Source organism: Tasmannia lanceolata, unplaced genomic scaffold (genome assembly GCF_043159265.1).
Source record: "Tasmannia lanceolata isolate RefF3 unplaced genomic scaffold, GAP_Taslan_0.1 ptg000003l, whole genome shotgun sequence".
In the NCBI taxonomy this organism is placed as follows: Eukaryota; Viridiplantae; Streptophyta; class Magnoliopsida; order Canellales; family Winteraceae; genus Tasmannia; species Tasmannia lanceolata.
This window is the reverse complement of record NW_027518680.1, coordinates 23,286,885-23,309,260: the sequence shown is the minus strand read 5'-3', so window position 1 is coordinate 23,309,260 and position 22,376 is coordinate 23,286,885. Positions and strand designations below refer to the sequence as shown.

The window sequence follows — 22,376 nt, the reverse complement described above, 5'->3', positions numbered from 1 at the left end:
AATGTAACTTCAGCAGACACAAACCATCAATGAAGACGAGGACTATAACAGCGATACCCCTTTTGTGTACGCCAGTATCCCATGAAAACACATCGTTCGGAACGAGGATCTAGTTTTTCACGTCCCGGACTTAGGTATTGTACAAGACAAACACATCCAAAACCAAGAGGGGTAAGTGAAAATGGCTCCTTGCCAGGATGTAACACCATGAAGGGCGATTCCCCATGAAGGAGGGAAGAAGGAAGGCGATTAGCCAAATAACAAGTAGTACGGACAACGTCACTCTAATACTGCTTAGGTACCCGCATTTGAAAGTGTGGGGTGGGAGTGACCTCGAGTAAGTAACGGAGCTTCCTCTTAGCAACATCATTCTGCTGAGAGGTGTAAGCACAGGAGGTCTGATGAAGGATACCATGGTTAGATAAATAATTTTGAAGACCATGTGAACCAGATAAGAATTCTCTAGCATTATTAGTGCGTAGACATTTGATATTGTAATTATATTGATTTCGAATTTCAGCATGAAACGTGGGAAAGGCAAAGAAGACCTCATAACGATCTTTAAGTACATACAACCATGTCATGCGAGAATAATCATCAATAAAGACAATGAAATACTTGAACCCAGTTGCAAACTCGACCCTAGAGGGTCGCCATATATCAAAATGAACTAACTGAAATGAACTAGAGACTCTACTAACGACTCGGGAAGGAAAGGACACACGATGGTGCTTTCCGAGTTCACACAACTCGCACTGAAAAGATGATAGAGGGCCTGGAACAAGATGTGTCTGCTGAATCCACTAAACCAATGGATGACAAAGACGACAGTGCCACTGATAGGTATCCATGAAACTATGCAGGACAGTAGGTGGTTGACAGTCCAGACGATACAGTCCATCCACCTCACGGCCCGATCCATTCGTCCTCTCAGTCGAGAGATCCTGAAAAACACAATGAGACGAACAAAATGAGACAGAGTAATGAAGAGTTTTAACAAGTTGACTAACCGGAAGTATACTAAAAGGAGATTTAGGAACACACAGGACGGAAGACAAGGTTAGACTGGGGTGAGGAGATACAGTACCAACACCGGTGATGGGAGTAGTAGACCCATCAGCTAGTGTGATAGATGGAAAACCAAAGGGAAAGGACTGAAACGAGGACAAGTGAGAAGTGTTACCAGTCGCGTCGTTTGAGGCTCCCGAATCAATGATCCATGACCCGGACCTTGAAAGAAGATTGGTGGGTGAGCTACCTGGATGGGCAAATCCTGCAGTAGGTGGATGGGCACCGAGACGAAGGTGATGAAACTCCTCATAGTCAGCACAAGAGAGGGTGCATGAATCATCAGCTGGTGCACTGGTAGAAATAGTGGGTTGCGGTGGGTCGGAAGAACCAGTAGCACTCAAGTGGGCCGAGTGAGCCTGACGAAGCTCGGGATGAAGCGTGTAACAGATGTCGATGTGATAGCCCTCTCTCTGATAGTGAGTGCAAAATGACCTGCCACGACCGCTACCAGCATGACCACCTCCCCGTCTTCTACGGCTACGACCACGGCCAAAGGAGGCACCACCATGACTGGGACGACTACTATTATCATAGGCCACAAGAGTCGAGCCATCAACCGGGACAGGGAAGAAAGAATCAGTTGGAGAGCACTATTGTACACAGGAGTAAACCTTGGTGAAGGAAGGAATATTGTCCGATCCAATAATCTGATGATGGAGATGAGTGTACTCCAGACCCAAACTCTCCACGTATTGAACAACCCGAATCTGATCCCTCTGGCGAGCAGCAACACTGAGATCGGTCGTGAGAGGCATGAAGACATCGAGCTGCTGGCAGAGGGCTACAAACTGGCTGTAGTGAGTGGCAAGCGAAAGATCACCACGCCGGAGACGGACCGGGGTTCCGCTCCGATTGATCAATGCCTGCACGGGTTGACTTACCCATGTATCGATAGTAGGGTAGCCTCTTAGTTCTCAGGTCATGGACCTTACGAGTTTATGACCACTGCCCGGATTTCAACAGGGGCAGCACTTGGACCCACTCTGAGTACGTGGAACAGATACGACTAATGTTGGTTACTTTAGAATAGAGAAGAGTGATATGATCCCATATATGTTTGGCGGTAGGAAGAAGCATCAGAGGGCCAGAGATGTTAGGAACCATACTCTGCCAAAGTAGAGAACGAACTAGAGCGTCCTCCTGTTCCCACAGATCATATATGGAATCAGTTTTAGGAGGTGGGTTACTTGCCATGAGCAACAAGATTTTTCTCTACTGTGACCTTTCAAGTGACATAGTTTTCCCCATCTAGCTTGACAGTAGTCATCAGTGGGTAGGAACCATCCACCAAGATCGAATGAGAAGAAGAAGAAGAAGCCGAAGAAGGTACCGTACTGACTACAGGAACCACTCCTGTTAATGGATTCTCAATCACGGGACCCATAATGTCAAACAACAAGGGAGATAACAACCTTGACAACGGCAAGCACAGAAAAGGAACTAGAAATCAAAAGATGAGGCAAACGGAGAAAAGCACTAAATGCGGCTCCACGAAGTCCATAAATCGAAAGCACAATCCCAGATGAAATCCATGAAAAGAGAAGTAGAGTCACAAATACGAGAGGTAGATTAATTCCAAGTAGGGATCTAGGGCATGAGTGCACTAGAATAAAGATAGAGTGAAGTCTAGGGTTAGATTTAGGGTTAGGGTTACTATTTTGATTTAACAAAAACTGGGTTGTGGGGGGGGCTATTAACAAAAGGGGGGTTGAGGGGTTACTGTTGATGGGGGGTACGAGGGTATGGGGGGTACGGGGTATGGGGTACCGAGAAGAGCGAGGAAGGGAGCAAGAGGAGAACGGCTACGCGAGGTTTAGGGCATGGAGGCAGGCTGTGGCAGAGAAGAAGAAGATAGAAGGTCTTCAATGGAGGTCCCTAGGTCACGCTAACCCTAGGACTCTGATGCCATGTTGAGAGAAAAGAGTTAGAGAGAAAATAATGAGTTGAGAGGATCTCCCCGTCATGTACAAAGTCCTATATGCCCTTAGGCATATCACACACTCTAAAAGATACTATCTGACAACTACTTTCTATAGATCTTAGAATGAGGTCTTGTTGAGCAGTTGCAGGAGGGAACAACCTAGCCCCAGGTGGGAAGCTCCAGGATTTCGAAGTTGAATTTTGATGGCTCGAGCCTCGAGAGTCTGGGCTTGGCTACCATCGAAGGTATCATTAGGATTCCTAAGAGATAGATTAGGTGGGCCTTGTCAAGGCCCATTGGCTAGAAAGACTCTAACGAGGCGACGTGCAAGATCCTCTTTGTGATATTCACTTTTTCATCAGACCTTACTTCATCACCTTATCATTTAGGGTGATTCCTTGAATATCGTTAGATGGTTGAGAGAGAGTTTTAGATATTTGTCATGATTCATGGATGTAATTGAGGTGATCTGTGTCTTGATTGAGAGTCATGATATCAGCTAAAAGGGAAGCTTATAGGTTTACTCATTCTTGTGTTACTAGAGATGTAGTTTTGTTTTTTGTTTTCGTCCACGCTAAAGGCCTTGTATTTTTCGCTTTGCCTTTTTCTATTCTATACTATTTCCTTTCTATGTTGAGCAAACATTTCTGCATTATTTCTAGCTTAGGCCAAGTCAATTGGTTGCCTTGGCGTAATTCATATCCCAACTACAAATGGACTCTAGGTTGTATTACGATTAATCGAACTATTGTCAACAAACTCAGCAATAGATAGAATCTAATCCCAATTACTCTCATACTCTCCAACCATGCATCACAATAGATTTCCCACACTCCTATTTACCACTTCAGTGTGCCTATCTGTTTGTGGATGAATGGCATGCATTTAAATAATGAGTCTTGGTGTTCATAATGTTCAACAAAGTCTTCCAAAAATAACTTTTGACTTTTACATCTCTATAGAAAAAAATAGCTATAGAAAGATCATGTAGATGAATGACCTCTTTAAAGAATAGCTGGGCAATATGCATAACATCAAAATATGTCTACCACAACAAGATGGAATCATGCCTCTTCAACATCTTCAACAGTTCCAAAACAAAGACAATAAACAAGTCTTTCCACGATGTACTAGGTATCAAGAAAGGAGTATATAAATACAACCTTATGTTCTACTTCATCCGTTTTGCTAACTAACAATTATGACATTTCTCAATATTTTAAGAAATGTCTATATTTCATCCTTTAAAACAATACTTACCATGGATAAATAATCATGTTAGTTGTGTATATGACTCCAATTTCATGATCACTTACTTACTCCGATTTGATCTTATCAAACTCAATGACTTTGAATGTCATAGTGGTTAAAAGTTAAGGCAGTATATGCAAATGCATACACAACCTTGTTCTCTACTCCTAATGTGCGTCAATTCAATGTGAACTCCCGAAGATAACTATTCCTTTTGGCATGATAAGCTCCCAATTTCTTTTGTGAGCTGAAAATGCTTTAATGTCTCATGGTTTGAATAGAGAACAACTCCTTGCTGACCAAATAATGTTGCTAGTTTTGAAGAGCCTGTATGACTACATAAAACTCCAATTCGTAAGTAGAGTGAAATTCCACTTAGCAACCCAAGAAGGGGTGAATTGGGTTTCTTTTCAAATTTTAAGAATTTTGAAAACTTAGATTGCACTAGTTTTAGATTGAATAGGAAATCAAAAATAGTATTTAAAGCAATAGTAAAAAGCTTACCACAAGAGAAGAGGTGAGGAGCCAAGGAAGCTTTGACACAAGGATTTTTATAGTGGTTCGGTCTTAGCTCAAGACCTACTCCACTCTTCTCAAGTTACTCTCCTAGAGGATTCCACTATCTTCTCCAAGGAACTTAAATACGGCGTTCCTTCCGCCTTGTACAAATCGAGCTTCACGCTCCAAGGGTCTTCTACGGTGCCCTTTGTGCCAAATACAAAGAAGCTGAAATGAAAAAGCTTGCTTGCCTCTAGATAGGCTAATTTAAAGTAAAGCTCACTCACTCTCACAAGAACAAGATGAACAAATGAAGGTCCTAAAGTCTCTCAAGAATAATCTAAAGTAAATGGCACAAGAGAGAGATGGAGAGTGAAGATCTTCAAGAGAAGGAGAATGAATGCCTTTTAGTGCTCTTGAAATCTTTGTAAACTCCTTAGTTGGTTCCCCAAGAGTCCCAAGGTTCATATATATAGAGAGGAGAAAAATACACAATTTTTAAGCTCCCCAACGGTCTTCTCGGACTCCGGGCTCGGAGCTCCGAGACCTATTTTTTTTAACCTGGAACAATTCTCGGAACTCCGAGAATATTCTCGGAGTTCTGAGAAGCCTACGACAACAGATATTTTCTTATATTTTTGTTGTCTTTGTTTGGGCTTTTGGAACTTTGATTTATCAAGTTAAATGGAATGTCATGAGGGTCCAACAATGTTGAGACACCACTATGAACATTCACTAACCAATTAAATTCTATCTAGGTTGATTTTAACTCTCTCCTTTGTGCCATAGACCTAGATTAAACATGAAGGACCATTTACATTCTAAATTTACTTGGTCTTCAATCTTGTTGGCACCTTGTAGAGGCTTTGACATGTCTTCACTCAGCACCTTGTAGAAGCTTGAACTTTTGAGTTGATTGCCATTCTTGTGCTTGAGCCAAGCTTGAACTTTTGAGATGATTGTCATTCTTGTTAGGCTAGAGTTCAACCTTGTCTTTGAATGCCTTTGAGATGGTGATGCCTTCTTCATGCCTTTGATATCACTTTGAGCTAGAATGAATTGCCGTTTGTCATGCACTCTTGAGGATGCTATGCTGTGAACATTATAACTTTCCCAATGAAAATCATTAGTGTATAAAAACTTTATTTTATAACAAATTGAGTTTGTTAATCATCAAAATATTTCAATAGGAGTACTTGTTGAACCCTTGGGCTAACAATCTCCCCCTTTTTTATGATGACAAACATAATTTGTTTTAGGGTAGGAGCTCCCCCTTTAGGGATGAATAAAATAATTTGGGCTCCCCCTAAGAGTTTGATTTTAATTGAACATTTAAGGCATTAAATTTAATGATTGAAATTTGATTGCAAAATTATAAGCATAGAGCTTTGCTCCCCCCTTAATATATGCATGTTATTATGACTTGGGAGCTCAAATATTCTCCCCCATTTGTCATCACCAAAAAGGTAGAACAAAAGGAAAGAGTGTAGGTGAGAGCCAATGAGACAAGTGAAGTGCAGTGTAAGAGAGAAAGCAGGCATAAGACAAGGTATGCAAGCAAGGAAATAAAACAGAGAAGCACACCGCACAGTAAACCAAAGATATATATATATATATATATATAGATGATGTGAAATGTCATACATAAAAGAGCATACAACCAGTCAAAGGACATAGCATTCATGACACATCATAACAGCGACAGAAGTAGATAAACCGAATACATCCCAAAAAAAAGATCCAACTAACTAGAGAAGCATCTAGCTAATAGGATTTATACAACCAACAGATAATAGAAATAGATAGATAAGCCTAAATCAGAGCAAAATGGGATCCATATTCAGAGAACGAGAGCCCTCTGCGGAGGAGGTGGTGGCTGATGAGAAGAACTGCCCAGCGCCTGGCCCCACTGGTCACCGGAGAGGTAGGGATAATAGGCGGCCCACTGGCCATCAACATGGGTAGTCAAGGTCTGGAAGTGAGTCGAAATCTCAGAGTCGACATGGGTAGACAGCTGCGCAAACTGTGAGGCCATGGATCGCTCAATAGCCTCCTGCATGTGAGCCAAATCCTGGCGAGTGCAGAACTGAGAGGTATCCTGTGATGGCTGAGGTGCCGGTGCAGCCTGGTCCTCGGCTTCGTAGCCGCCTCCATCGTCAGAATCAATGTCAATCACGGCTTGATTGAGAGCCATGCGGTTAAAGGTCTGAACATCAAACGGGGCATTCGGAGTCATGGTCATCTCTCCATCCAAGATGATGCCAAAGTGGAGAAAGACACGGGTGAGAATCATGCCATATGGCAAGGAAGAGCGGTAACGGCCAGAGGTCTGAAACATGTAGCGAAACATGATATAAGGCAGACAGAGCTGGCGGGCCTCTAAGATGCTGTAGATAATATATGCCTCTAAGGGTCTTAGGGCTTCACGCATCCCAGCACGAGGTATGAAGATGTGGTACATGAAGTTATGAAGCATGCGCGCAACTGGAATGAGGTCGGCAGATTGTACGGGCATATTGGCGTGGTAGCGCCGTGTTATCCGACCATAGACAGTGTCATGATCAAGATCATCAAGGGAATGTGTCCCATCTTTCGGCCAGAAATAGTGTAAGAGGCCCTCATGGCTAATCCCAAGAAGTGTGGCAAAAGTGTGATAGTTGAGTTTGATGACTGTTTTCTTGATCTTGGATTCGATTTTAAAGAAGGAAGGGAAAATGGTGAGATTGGCATAGAAGAGACGCACCAAGCGAGGGTAAACGGGTTCGTTGAGGTGAAGGATGGGTGTCCAATGAATGGCATCAAATTTTGCCTTTAAATCAAAATTTTGAAGGACAGGGGGATCAATGTACCTGCCGGTGAGGATGCCCCTAGTGCCGACGTCGGCCCAGAGTTTCTTGGCCTTATCCCCAGTGAAAAAAGAGTTGGACACAACCTCGGCCACCACAGCCTTCGCCTTCGCCTTCTTCCGTGAAGGCCCTTCTTCCTCGGAAAATTCTTCAGGAACGTATTCGGGGTCTGCAACTTGGGAGGAGCCCCCAATGTTGAGATTTTTGGTTTTAGGAGGCATGGTGAGAGGAAATGGGGGTGTAGAGAAGGATAATGTGTTAAAAAAAAGAGAGAATAGTCCTAAAATGGAGGAAAATAGGAGAAATAGAGAAGGATAATGTGTTAAAAAAAAGAGAATAGCCCTAAAATGAAGGAAACTAGGAGAAATAGAGAAAGGAAGAAAGAAAAAATAAAAAATGGGTGAAATCTTAGGGTTTGAATGGAAAAAATTAGGATTTTAGGAAGAAGAGAGTGATGTTGAAGGGAGAAGAGGGTTTTGGAGGTGGATGTATGGAGAAAATGAAGAAAAAACGAGGAATATGGAGTTAGGGTTTGAGGAGTAGTAGAAAGAAGAGGGAAAGAGGAGAGAAAAATTTTAAAAAAACGAACCGGGTCCAGGGCTTTTAACTCTCGTGGCCCGATTCTCGAAGCTCCGAGAAATATTCTCGGAGTTCCGAGAACACACGCATTTTTTTTCTACTGTGCCGAATCTCGGAGTTCCTAGAAATTTTCTCGGAGCTCCGAGGACAACCTGGACGAGATCTCGGAGTTCCGAGAACCGTTCCAGGTTCCCTCTGTCCATTTTCTCAGAGTTCCGAGACAAAATCTCGGAGTTCCGAGAATTTATTTTTATTTTTTTTTAATGTAAGGAGAACATAGTTACATATGATATTTCAAATTGCAAGTGAAGCCATGATCCAATGCATGAATCACACATATGACTTACCGAAGGTTTAGATGATGGCACATGGCCAAAGTTTTAGGTATCTTAATTAAGGGTGATGGTACCGACTCCCCCTTGAAATGAAGTGAGCTATGGGTACCAATTGAGTGAGTTTTAGAGTTAGGGTTGGATCATCTAAAACCATGTAGTCACTATCAAAACAAGATATATATATATATATATATATATATATATATATATATATATATATATAAGGAGAATTGTGTCTTCTATTCATGCTTCATGTGCAAACTCTTTCACTTGATCCAAACTCCAAATGTTGAGTCCACTCCTAAGGTCACAAAATCGATCCTCATTAAGGGGTTTTGTGAAGATATCCGCCAATTGTTCATTGGTGTGGATGTACTTAATTTCAATATCCCCTTTTTGAGAATGATCTCTTAAGAAATGATGTGTTACCTCTATGTGCTTAGTTCTAGAATGTTGAATTGGATTTTTTGTCAAGTTGATGGCACTTGTATTATCACAATGGATTGGAACATTACTAAATGCAAGATTATAGTCCATGAGAGTGTTCTTCATCCATAGGATTTGTGCACAACAAGTGCCGGCCGCAATGTATTCTACTTCAGTAGTAGACAAGGCTACCGAGTTTTATTTTTTGCTAAACCAAGACACTAGAGACCGTCCAAGAAATTGACAAGTGCCACTTGTGCTTTTTCTATCAATTCTACAACCGGCAAAGTCGGAGTCCGAAAATCCTACTAGGTTGAATTCATTCGATCGTTCATACCATAAACCTAAAGGAGTTCCTTTGAGATATTTGAATATTCTCTTAACGGCACTCAAATGAGACTCTTTAGGAGCCGATTGAAACCTAGCACAAATACATACGCTAAACATTATATCTGGCCGACTAGCGGTCAAATATAATAGACTACCTATCATTCCTCTAAACTTTTTCTCATCAACCGGTTTGCCAATTTCATCCTTTTCTAATTTGATGGAAGTACTCATAGAAGTTGGCTTGATTTGTGAGCTATCCATGCTAAATTTCTTAAGGAGTTCCTTAGTATACTTCTCTTGGTTGATGAAAATTCCATATTTACATTATTTGATTTGAAGTCCTAGGAAATAGGTAAGCTCTCCCATCATACTCATCTCAAACTCTTTTTGCATGGATTTGGCGAATTCTTCACACATCTTTTCATTGGTAGCACCAAATATTGTATCATCTACATAGACTTGAACAATAAGCATATATTTTCCTTTTCTTTTAATGAACAAGGTTTTATCAACCGTGCCTATTTGAAAGCCACTCTCTAATAGGAAGGAGCTAAGCCTCTCATACCAAGCTCTAGGAGCTTGCTTTAGACCATACAAGGCTTTGTCCAACCTATATACGTGATTAGGGTATTTGAAATCCTCAAAACCGGGAGGTTGTTCAACATAAACTTCCTCCATAATATACCCATTTAGGAATGCACTCTTTACATCCATTTGATACAACTTAAAGTTTTTATGGGATGCAAATGCAAGTAGCATCCTTATGGCTTCCAATCTGGCAACCGGAGCAAAGGTCTCATCATAATCGATACCTTCCTCTTGGTTGTAACCTTGGACTACCAATCTAGCTTTATTCCTTTGAATATCTCCATGCTCATCGAGTTTGTTTCTAAACACTCATTTAGTCCCAATAACCGGGTGATCACTAGGCCTAGGAACTAACCTCCATACTTGGTTTCTCTCGAATTAGTTTAGTTCATCTTGCATAGCAATCATCCAAATTCATCCTTTTCAGCTTCTTTTATGGACTTGGGTTCTATTTGGGAGATAAAGGCCGTGTTGGCACAAACATTCCTATAGTGAGATCTTGTCTTAACTCCTTGTGAGGTTTCACCTATGATTTGAGTAGAAGAGTGACTAGACATGATTCTACTATGTTTGGGAAGACCTTCAACTTGACTCTACTTGGCTATGAGGCTCTAGAGGATTGACACCGTCATCATCTTCATTAATGACTTTAGGAGGTTCAAATGACTCATCAAATTTGACATGCACGGATTCTTCCACAAGTTGAGTTCTTTTGTTGTAGACTCTATAAGCTTTACTATAAGTTGAATAACCTAAGAAGATACCTTCATCGGATTTTGAATCAAACTTGTGCAAGGTGTCTTTCATGTTTAATATAAAACATTTACAACCGAAAACTTTGAAGTAGCTAACTTTGGGGGGTGTTCCACTCCATAATTCATAAGGTGTTTTGTTAAGGTGAGGTCTAACGAGCACTCTATTTAAAAGATAGCAAGCCGTGTGAACGGCTTCCACCCAAAAGTTTCTTGGAACATTGTGCTCATTTAACATGGTTCTAGCCATTTCAATAAGTGATCTATTTTTCCTTTCAACTACCCCATTTTGTTGGGGAGTTCTTGGAGCCGAGAAATTGTGCTTGATTCCATTTTCATTACAAAAGGTATCAAACTCAATGTACTCAAACTCGGTTCCATGATCACTTCTAATTTCATTTATGAAAACCCCTTGTTCATTTTGAATTCGCTTGCACAAGTTGACAAATTTCTTGAAGGTTTCATCTTTACTAGTTAAAAACAATACCCAAGTGAACCTGGAGTAGTCATCAACAATCACATATACATATCTACTGCCTCCTCTACTACTAGTCTTCATGGGACCAAATAGGTCCATGTGAAGGAGTTGTAGTGGACAAGAGGTAGATAATACACTTATGGGTTTAAAAGAGTCTTTAGCATGTTTTTCATGAATGCAAGCATTACAAACTTTATCTCTAATGTATTTGAGTTTAGGTAACTCTCTCACAAGATTCTTAGAAGATAATCTTGAAATCAAATCCATATGAGCATGACCAAGTCTCCTATGCCATAACCAAGGGTTATCATCCATGGCGGAGAGACATTGGATGTTTTGACTTTCAAGGTCTTCTAATGCTAATGAATACATATTGCCATCTCTATATGCAACAAATTCAATTTCATTATTCTTAGCATTCAAAATCTTACAACTATCTTTTTCAAAAACAACTTTGTGACCAAGATCACATAGTTGACTAATGCTTATTAAATTAAATGAAAGACCGTCAACGAGCAAAACATCTTCAACCTTAATGTCCTTAATTTTAATGGTACCTTCACCGATGATTTTGCTTCTTGTATCATCTCCAAAGGTGACATTTCCTTGATGACTCATGGTGACAAAGGCGAACTTGGTTACATCTCCCGTCATGTGCCTTGAGCAACCGCTATCCAAGAACCACTTATCCTTTGAGGGTTTTCCTTTCAATCACACCTACAAGAATCAAAGCTCATGTTGAAGTTTTAGGTACCCACTTTTTCTTGGGTCATTCAAGGTTAGCAACATCATAAAGCTCATCTTTTTTAACCCACATAAATTTAGATGCTTTTGATTTCTTAACATTGCATGCAAACCTTAAGTGTCCTATTCTACCACAATAGTGACAAATAGGAATAAAGGCACTAGTGTTAGCATGGATGTGGGAGGAATTCATTATAAACTTATTTTTGAATGAAGCTTTTCCTTTAGAAAAGGGTTGGTAACCAAGACCATTTTTTTCTAAAGAGACAACCTTATTTTCAAGAATTTCATCTAGTTTGTTTTTACCACATGAGAATTTTTTAAACGTTAAATCAAGTTCTTTGCATTTCAAAACAAGTGTCTCATTTTCCTCTTTCAAGCTTTTGTTTTCAATGATTAATTTGTCTATTTCTTCATTCAAAGCTTTGTTTTCCAAAATCAATTTTTCACTTGTATTGGTTTGCAAATCGAATTCCTTTTTTAAGAGCCTAAATTCCCTAGTGATATCTTGTAAGGATTTTTTCATTGTTTTGTTTTTGGCAAGTTGTAAATCCAAATTTTCATGAAGTTTTTCACAAGCAAAATTAGTTCATCATTAGAGAATTCATGGGACATATCATCAACATCATTTACCTCGGATACGAAGATATCTTGTGTCACATCGGTGAGTCCCATGAAGCAAAGGTCATCTTCATCCTTTCCGTTGGATTCATTTCCGGATGAAGCACTCCCTTCATCCCAAGCCGCCGCACACAAAGCCTTTTTGCCATTTCTTCTATTCTTCCTATCCTTGTCATTGTTGTTGATGAGTGGGCAATTTGGTCGTATATGACCAACCTTGTTGCACTTATAGCATCTCATCTCCTCTTTGCTTGAAGGCCTATTTCTTCCTTGGCTAGAGTTGCCTCCTTTCTTGAACTTGAGAAATTTCTTGAATCTCTTGGTGAAGAGAGCAAGATCATCTTGTGTGTCTTCTTCACTCTCTTCCTCTTCACTCTCAACTCTTGCTTTGAAAGCTATTCCTTTCCTTTTTGTATCTTCCTTTTGTTTGTTTAAGGTTTCTCTTCCTTTTAAAACCATTTCAAAAGTTATTAAGGAACATATTAAGTCTTCTAAGCCCATTTTTTATACGTCTTTTGCTTCTTCAATGGCGGTGACCTTGGGATCCCAGTCTTTAGGTAATGACCTAAGTATTTTGGTAACTAAGTCCTTGCTAGACAATTGTTTACCTAATGATCTCAACCCATTTGTTATGTTTGTGAACCTAGTATGCATTTTGGCAATGGTTTCATTAGGGTCCATCATGAATAGTTCATACTCTTTAAAGAGAAGATTCATCTTGGACTCTTTCACTTGATTTGTCCCTTCATGATCTATCTCTAACATATCCCAAATCTCCTTAGCGGTTTCAAGAGTAGAAACTCGATTGAACTCCTCGAGAGATAAGGCACAAATCAAGGCATTCATTGCTTTTGCATCGATAGTGGATTCTTTTCTTTCATTTTCATCCCATAGTTCCATATCAATACTAGGTTCATTATATCCATTTTGGATACTTCTCCAAACATCAAAATCTAAGGATTTTAAAAACACTCTCATTCTAGCTTTCCAATATGGATAGTTTAAGCCATTGAAGAAGGGAGGTCTAGTAGTGGATTGCCCCTCATTGCTATAAGAAAAGGTTGCCATTTGGATCTTTTCCTTGTAGGTTTTCAAAGAGAAATCCTATGTAAGAGCCTATGCTCTGATACCAAGTGAAATTCCACTTAGCAACCCAAGAGGGGGTGAATTGGGTTTCTTTTCAAATTTTAAGGATTTTGAAAACTTAGATTGCACTAGTTTTAGATTGAATAGGAAATCAAAAATAGTATTTAAAGTAATAGTAAAAAGCTTACCACAAGAGAAGAGATGAGGAGACAAGAAAGCTTTGACACAAGGATTTTTATAGTGGTTCGGTCTTAGCTCAAGACCTACTCTACTCTTCTCAAGTTACTCTCCTTGAGGATTCTACTATCTTCTCCAAGGAACTTAAATACGGCGTTCCTTCCGCCTTGTACAAATCGAGCTTCACGCTCCAAGGGTCTTCTACGGCGCCCTTTGTGCCAAATACAAAGAAGATGAAATGAAAAAGCTTGCTTGCCTCTGGATAGGCTAATTTAAAGTAAAGCTCACTCACTCTCACAAGAACAAGATGAACAAATGAAGGTCCTAAAGTCTCTCAAGAATAATCTAAGGTAAATGGCACAAGAGAGAGATGGAGAGTGAAGATCTTCAAGAGAAGGAGAATGAATGCCTTTTAGTGCTCTTGAAATCTTTATAAACTCCTTAGTTGGTTCCCCAAGAGTCCCAAGGTTCATATATATAGAGCGAAGAAAAATACAAAATTTTTAAGCTCCCCAACGGTCTTCTCGGACTCCGGGCTCGGAGCTCCGAGACCTATTTTTTTTAACCTAGAACAATTTTCGGAGCTCCGAGAATTTTCTCGGAGTTCCGAGCTCGGAGCTCCGAGAATATTCTCGGAGTTTCGAGAAGCCTACAACAGCAAATATTTTCTTATATTTTTGCTGTCTTTGTTTGGGCTTTTGGAACTTTGATTTATCAAGTTAAATGGAATGTCATGAGGGTCCAACAATGTTGAGACACCACTATGAACATTCACTAACCAATTAAATTCTATCTAGGTTATTTTAACTCTCTCCTTTGTGCCATAGACCTAGATTAAACATGAATGACCATTTACATTCTAAATTTACTTGGTCTTCAATCTTGTTGGCACCTTGTAGAGGCTTTGACATGTCTTCACTCAGCACCTTGTAGAAGCTTGAACTTTTGAGTTGATTCCCATTCTTGTGCTTGAGCCAAGCTTGAACTTTTGAGATGATTGTCATTCTTGTTGGGCTAGAGTTCAACCTTGTCTTTGAATGCCTTTGAGATGGTAATGCCTTCTTCATGCCTTTGATATCACTTTGAGCTAGAATGAATTGCCGTTTGTCATGCACTCTTGAGGATGCTATGCTGTGAACAGTATAACTTTGCCAATGGAAATCATTAGTGTATAAAAACTTTATTTTATAACAAATTGAGTTTGTTAATCATCAAAACATTTCAATAGGAGTACTTGTTGAACCCTTGGGCTAACATAGAGTATTGCTACTTGGCTTCGATCAACTTCTCACTGTAGTAAACTACCGGATGTCCTTCTTGACTTAGTATTGGCTTCAAACATCTTTGAAATTGGGCAGCTGTGGCACATTTGTTTTGGTCATTTGCTTTTTGATTTATTTAAAGGCTTTGGAGAAAAATAGAGAAATACATTAGGAAATAAGGATCAAACACGATGTGCAGCAAAAACGTTTAGAAAGGATCCAAAGAAACACAATCACACAAGAAGGAACACAAGATTTACATGGTTCGGCAGTGTGCCTACGTCCAAGGAAGAAGAGTTTCACTATTTCTGTTTAAGATTTCCAATTCTTCTCAGCCAAGAAAACTCAAAGAAAACATGTCTTCTTATAAAGTTAGTGCATGACTTATATCTCAATGCCACTACAAAATAATTATTGAAACATCCTTTATCGTAAAACCGAAAATTTAATTTCCCTTCCGGAATGTTGCCTCAAAAACCCCCATAGATGCGCACAAATATGTCTGTTAGGGTACTATATAATGCCAGAATACAAGACATTTCCACAAACATGGTCCATGCAAATTGTCCCTTCTTTGTACACGCTATAATTGGAGCCATAACAATGCTACAGTAACTGCAATTCTTAATGAACCTCATGGATTGTAGTAGGAAATGGCCGGTCTAGGATAGCCTTAACTTTATCTAAATATACTTCAATACCACGTGAAGTAACCACAAATCCAAGAAAGATAACGGTTGAAGTTATGAATGAACACTTCTTCAAGTTGATGTAGAGCTTCTCTTGCCTTGCAACTCCCATCACTTGATGAAGATGATCTAGGTGTCCGTGTTCTTCCTTGCCCTTGGTATAAATAAGAATATCATCAGAATAAAAAGGAATCAACCAATAAATGAATGAAGTACATGCATGTTCATGCACATCAATGTGCTCAAAGCTTTGGTAAGGCTTAATGACATAACAAGTCACTCATGAACTAACTTCATCACTAGCTTGAATTCTAATTTGATGATATCCATTCCACAGATCAATCTTAAGAGAAGATAGTACATCTTAAAAGCATACCCAACAATACATCAAGTTGATGAATAGGAAATTGGTACTTGATCTTGATCCTATTAGTATTCTCAACATCAATAAACATCTCCGTGATTCATCCTTCTTTGGTACGAGCAAAGGTTGCACTATGAATGGACATTCTTTCCCATAGAAAGCCCTTATGATCATGGCAGAAGATCAGAAACATGTTCTTTATCATGCATTTGTGACAGCTCATAATACCACTCATCAGGCACTCGATTCTCAAATGAAACGACATCCTGCACCTCACAAGCAATGTTACCAGGGTTGCCATCCCACCTTTTGACCCTCGAACTGGGGTCGCACGATCCTAAATGGGGTTTGTTTGAAGTCCAAGTCGCCAAAAATGGTGACCCTTAAGGGAAAAAGAGAGATGCATATACACTGAGAGAGAGCGAAAGAAAGAGAAGGTGGGAAAGGAAGCAAAATCAACACCCTGTATGCTTTCATTTAGGATTAAGAATGTAATATATGTTGATATTTTATTTAGTGATATTTGGAGACCTTAAAATTTTATATATTTTGGGTTGGATTGGAACTAAAACTTTCTTTCTAAATAAATATTAGGGTTGCAATTTGGGTCAGTGTTTACCCAACCCGCATTGACCCGACCCGAAAATAACCTGGGTTGGGTTTAGAAATCATGGGTTTTGGGTTGCATAGGGTTTGAGGTTGAAAAACCCGAGTCATTCTTGGTTTAGGTAGGGTTTAAAGGAAAAAAAAAAAAAAAAAACCCTGAAACTAGAAAACCGATCCAGCTCTTGCAGGTATATTGACTAGCTTTAATATCTCTTGAATAACATTGCAAATTATTTTCTAATATATCGAAATAATTGTTATCAATGGGCTGATGTTTATGATGTGAAAAAAAAATATTCTCTTTATTACATTTATGCACTTGATGATATAAATCTAGAAATTTTTAACGTGAAAATTTGTCGCTTTCTAAAATCTTTGAAATTATTCACTATCCTATGCTAAATAATAAAGACCCGACCCGACCCGAAACAAACCGAGAAACTATCTTGGGTAGGGTTGGATTTAGGAACCTAGGATTTTTTTCAAAGAAAACTAAACTCAACCCAACTCGAGATGATTTCTCGAGTAGGGTTCTGGAAAACCTGACCCGCTCGACCCGAGTTGCAACCCTAATAAATATATATGGCATACATGAGGTTTCTTATGTTTTTATTAAATGTATGTAGTATGGACTATGGAATGATATTCTTGTGCGGGTGTGTGTGTATATAAGTGTAAAGAGAATGCGTGTGGACCGGAGCACCCGAATTAGTGCTCCAAAAAGTTCCACGACCCCAAATAGTGAATCAACTTACCTGCCCTCATCGTACTGTGTACCGGGCTACCATCGTTCCCCGGAACCTTCTCATACCGCGTACCGGAACAAACTGCGTTCCATGTGACTTTACTAGCGAGGAAGTGTCGACTTCTTTTCAACACTACTATCATCTACCTCTTGTGTCACCAGTATCAGTACAACATCTTGTTCTTTGCATTTATCTTCAAACTGCTTCATGATGAGTATGTTGCAAAGTTTTTTCGATTCAATATCTTTGACCTCACACATTTCTTGGTCTTTTCAACTCCCATATGCAATGCATTTAGAGTAATCGTTCTTTCGTTGAACGTGAAGTCACAACTCAGAAGTATTATTCTTACCTCGAACAGACAATATGATTCAGATTGATAAATACAGTCCTACAATAGTATGAGATTTGAAAACTACTGGGATTGTTTAAATCTTGAAATAAGTTCATATTCAAGAAAACCACAGTTGGTTTCAAGAAACAATAACATAAGAAGAAATGAATGAACTGAAGTTGAATACAGATTAAATGGGTTGAGGAAACTGAAGGAGATTAAGAGAAAGGAAACAATATATAGAATTAAGATGGGAGAGAAATCTGTACTAGCTGGGAAGATCTAAGAAATAATAGATTAGTAAATAGGAAGAAGGGTAGGGTTGCCACAACTCACCATTGGGGGCAGGGATGGAGCCAGGGGGTGAGGGGGGCCCCCCTAAAAATTTGGGATTTTTTCGATGCTGTTAGTTCTATGCGATTTTTGGTATTGGGATTAGTAGTTTTTTTTTTTTCGACAAATGCCTTGCGAGTTTTCATTGGTTTGGACTTTAGATCGATGTGCTAAATTTTCTCCAAATTTATCTGATGTTGCATGCCGGCAGCGTTTTTCATTGGGAAATCCCACAATTTTTGGTGGGACTGTTTTGCGTTAGATGGAAACCTAACCAAGGAAGAGAGTGAGAGAGAGAGAGATTTTGACTACTCAGGCATGAAACATAGAAAGGCAAGGTGGAAAGAGAGTGGCTGAGATTTTATATGAGAGAGAGAGAGAGAGAGTGTGTGAGTGACTGAGATTTTATAGGGTAAGTGCCCCTAAAGTCTAGTATTTTTTAAAAATTACAGTGGGCCTACTTCACAGGATGATCTAAACCTTTCATTTGTTGGGCCACAACATAAATAGGCTGTACAATGTAGACAATCTCCATAGGATGATCCTAACCCTCCAATCTATAGAGGTTTATGTAATGTGCAGACCCTTTACAGATCAAAGGTTTGGGTCATCTCAGCACTCACCATATAAAATCTCTAGGTTCATATTTCTTTCAACGAGGTGAAAGTTGTGAGTCCAAAACTGATAATTGGACTCAAAATTTATGTTAATTTATTTTTCACTCCAATTATCAGTTTTAGACAATCGGTTCTCAAATCCAAAAGAAATAGGGCGTTAACATTCCATTGGTAGATAATATTAATTTCAAATTATCCTACTTGCACATGAGGCAATATTTACTGATTGAATGGTTGGCATTTACTGATCCTAATTGTAAGAGATATATGAAACACTATAAATACATAAGATATAAGATATATAACAAGGTAGAACGAGAATTTTCCATTAATTTTTTGAAAATACATAAGATATAAGAGATATATTGTTCGCATTTATAGATTGCAAATTACCATTTAAAAAAAAAAAAAAGAATTATAGATTTTAAATCTATGTTCATATCTGTTTAGTTTGTGTAACTATCTTGCTCATAAACAAAGAAAAAATCGGGGTTGATTGTAAAAATCCCATAAGTTTTCTTTGCAGCATGAGCTTTTAATAAATGCGAATGATTTTTTAAGATTAAAAGCAAATTGAACTCTCAAAAAAAAAAAGATTAAAAGCAAATTGAATTGAAATTTGTGTAATAATTTGAATTTTTGATTTTATAATATTTTATTGATTACGGTTACGGTATAAAAATCCTTCTTTGCCCCCTCTAGAGCAAATTTCTGCCTCCGCCCCTGATTGGGGGTCTCTAGAAATCCACCTAGAGCAGCATTACAAGAATCCAAACGGATAGAGAAGGCTTGCAAGCTCTCGAAAATGTTTACAATCCATTTAGGTATTATAAAGAAACTAAAACACTCCCTCTAAAACATGAATCCGATCATATCAAAACTCAAGCAACTAATGAAACTCCTATTGAAACTTAAAACTTAAATCCCATTAGGAACTGAAATCAACAATTAATTAACAGCCCAAAGACAACAAATCTACACCTATGAAACCCATTAATTAAAAGAAAAGCAACAACTTTTGATGTATAGATGGGATTGTGCCTCTAGCTCAATGGTGAAGGCTTTGGACTTCAACCTTGAGGTCGGGGGTTCGATCCCAGCTTAACTACCAAAAAAAAACTTTTGGTGTATAGATGGTCCCAGTTATTTATTTTCCATCTTCATTTAATAGTCCTCATCACTCGGCTAGAGTGATTTTGTGTCTAATAATCTCATTTTCAATAGCATGGTCTTAGTCTCGGTTGGACTGATTTCCAGTGAAAAATCCAATTGCACTGGTTTATAGTTTGTCTGAGTTCAACTAGGGAGGCCTAGTTGGGGTGGATTTTGCTTTTTAACTGTTGCATTTTCATAAAAGGCTTTACTCTATTGTTATCCAGTTTAAGACTCATTTCTGGTCTTGAGCTCCAGTTGCATTGATGTAGAGCTGGTTTGGTCACATTGGGACAGACCTAGTTGGTGTCATTTTTTTGTTTCTAATTCAAGTTATGTTACTTGGGGAGTCCGTTTATTGAAGTGTTTGATTAAAACTGCAAGTTATTTTTTATGTTATTGAAGAGTAGGACATGAGAAAGGGAACAATTTTCAAATATCCAGTGATAAGAGTCCATTTTTTTAATTTAATCATCCATGCCCTTTGTTTTTCTCTATTAACATGTTTATTAATGGCAGGTACTTAGATCCAGAATGTTTTTTTGATTTGCAAATTCATGGAAATATAATCATTTTCAAATATCCAATGACAACTATCCAATTCTTGTTTTAATCATTTATACCCTTTTCTTTTCTCTATTATTGTGTTTATAATGACAGGTACGTAGATCCCGAATGTGTTTCGACCCACCAACTCAGTGAACGATCAGATGCCTACTCCTTTGGGGTCATGCTTCTGGAGCTAATTACTGGACGCGAAGCTATTTTTAGGACTCAGTTCCCTATGGTTAAATTGGTAGACTGGGTTAGTATCTTCCATCAAAGATTCTTCGTTTCCTTACATGTCTTGAAGATGGAACTGCATAAATCTTCACTTACAATACCATTCCTACACTGGAATCCTTAGATCCCAAGACATTGTAGGCCATAAAATAGCCTATTCCTACTTTTGTTTATGTTTTGTTTCCCATTTTCTATCGGTTCTAGCATTGGAAAATTAACGGATTAGTTGTCTGCCATTGCAGGCGAGACCTCTAATGAATCCTCAAAGCTACAGGCAGCTTGTTGATTCACGGTTGAATTCAAACTACGATGTCAATGAGATGACACGAATGGTTAATTGTGCAGCTGTTTGTGTGGGCCCTTCTCAACGTCGACCAAGAATGAGTAAGGTATGACACCTATCATAGCTGTGGCATAGTTGAACCTTACACTGGACTCATGGTGGTGCTTTTGTTGGTCCTGAGAGATGTAAAAAAGTAACATTTTGACACTGATTTCGATTTTCGTTTTCAACATTAGGAACAGTAACTATTTTGTGTTTAGTTGTACTTGGAAATTTCTTGTGTTTTACACTTGAGCACTCATTTCGACATTAAGAACGGTAACTATTTTATTTTTAATTGTACATGGAAATTTTTAATGTTTGTAAACATAAGCTCATAACCTTATCATAGGTTTCAATGTAAAGAAAATCCCGATTTTGCTTTTGCCGGAAGTTTCAAATTCTTAGATTTTAAAAACAGTGATTTTAGATTCCCCGAATTTAAAATATGTTGTTTGGGTGAAATTCTTGTATTTGCGTTGTTTGGATGAAATCAAATTTTCTTGAAATTGTATAGGTGGTATTTGGTTGACAATGAAATGAAATTGTGCTGTACTCTCCATTGCAGTTGCTGGTTTTCTACTAGCTTACCTACCAAAATCGGTAACATTGATATAAAAAGAAAAAATCCATAACAAGAACACAACCAATGCATGCTGACTTGGCCAAGTTCCTATTTGATTAGCAAGCTTTTGAAAACTGATGTATTGAATGGCTTTAGCATGTTTGATCATTTTCTTCATTACATATGGTTGGTGTCTTGAATAAACAAAGTGGGCTAATATATTGAAATTGAAATTGCCATCTCTGCATCAAAATTAATATTTTTTTTAACATCTTTCTGCAATCTGACACTGAGCAGATAGTTCGATTCCTGAAAGGGCATTTGTCTCTCAACGATCTGCACTAAGGCATTACGGGAAAATGGAGATGGAATGAGGAAAAAAGAAACTCGAGTGTTTGGTAGAATTTGAGAGACTGAGAAAACTTTAGTTTGAATGATCTTGTGTGTTTGAGTGATCTTGTTTATTGTTGTGATTTGAGTAAAACCGAGTTTGAGAGACAAAATATGGTAAGCAAAAGAAAAAAACTGTTGGTTAGTTTGGTTTTATTTTGGTTATGGCTGGACGGAATATTATGGATTGTATTGATTAGAACAAAAAATGGCTGGAATTGCTCTATATACTTTAGCCTTGCATGTCTACAGAGCTTTTTAGCAGGTATATGGAATGGTCACGTGCCTGGCCATGGGCATGACACCCACATTCAATTAAATCTTCATAAAACTACTCCCAAAAGTTGGTGATGGTGTTCAACTCAACAAACTCTGACCAATAAGCTTATGCAACGTAACATATAAAATTATTTCAAAAATACTAGTTAATAGTATGAGACCACACCTCCAAAAAATCACGCCCCCAATCAATCTTTATTTGTTCCTAAGAGAAATTTTCAGATAATATAA

General features: G+C 38.6%; 1 protein-coding gene across 1 annotated transcript in view; it reads left to right on the top strand.

Annotated features, from left to right (window-relative positions):
* LOC143861973 (proline-rich receptor-like protein kinase PERK1) overlaps positions 1-22,113 on the top strand; it is a 59,585-nt gene extending 37,472 nt beyond the window's left edge. Inside the window, exons 5-7 of the mRNA XM_077372959.1 lie at positions 20,467-20,611; positions 20,832-20,978; positions 21,774-22,113. Of these exons, the coding sequence (XP_077229074.1) occupies positions 20,467-20,611; positions 20,832-20,978; positions 21,774-21,821 (340 nt within the window). The 3' untranslated portion in view covers positions 21,822-22,113. The remainder of the gene's footprint in view (positions 1-20,466; positions 20,612-20,831; positions 20,979-21,773) is intronic.
* Positions 22,114-22,376: the final 263 nt, after the last annotated feature.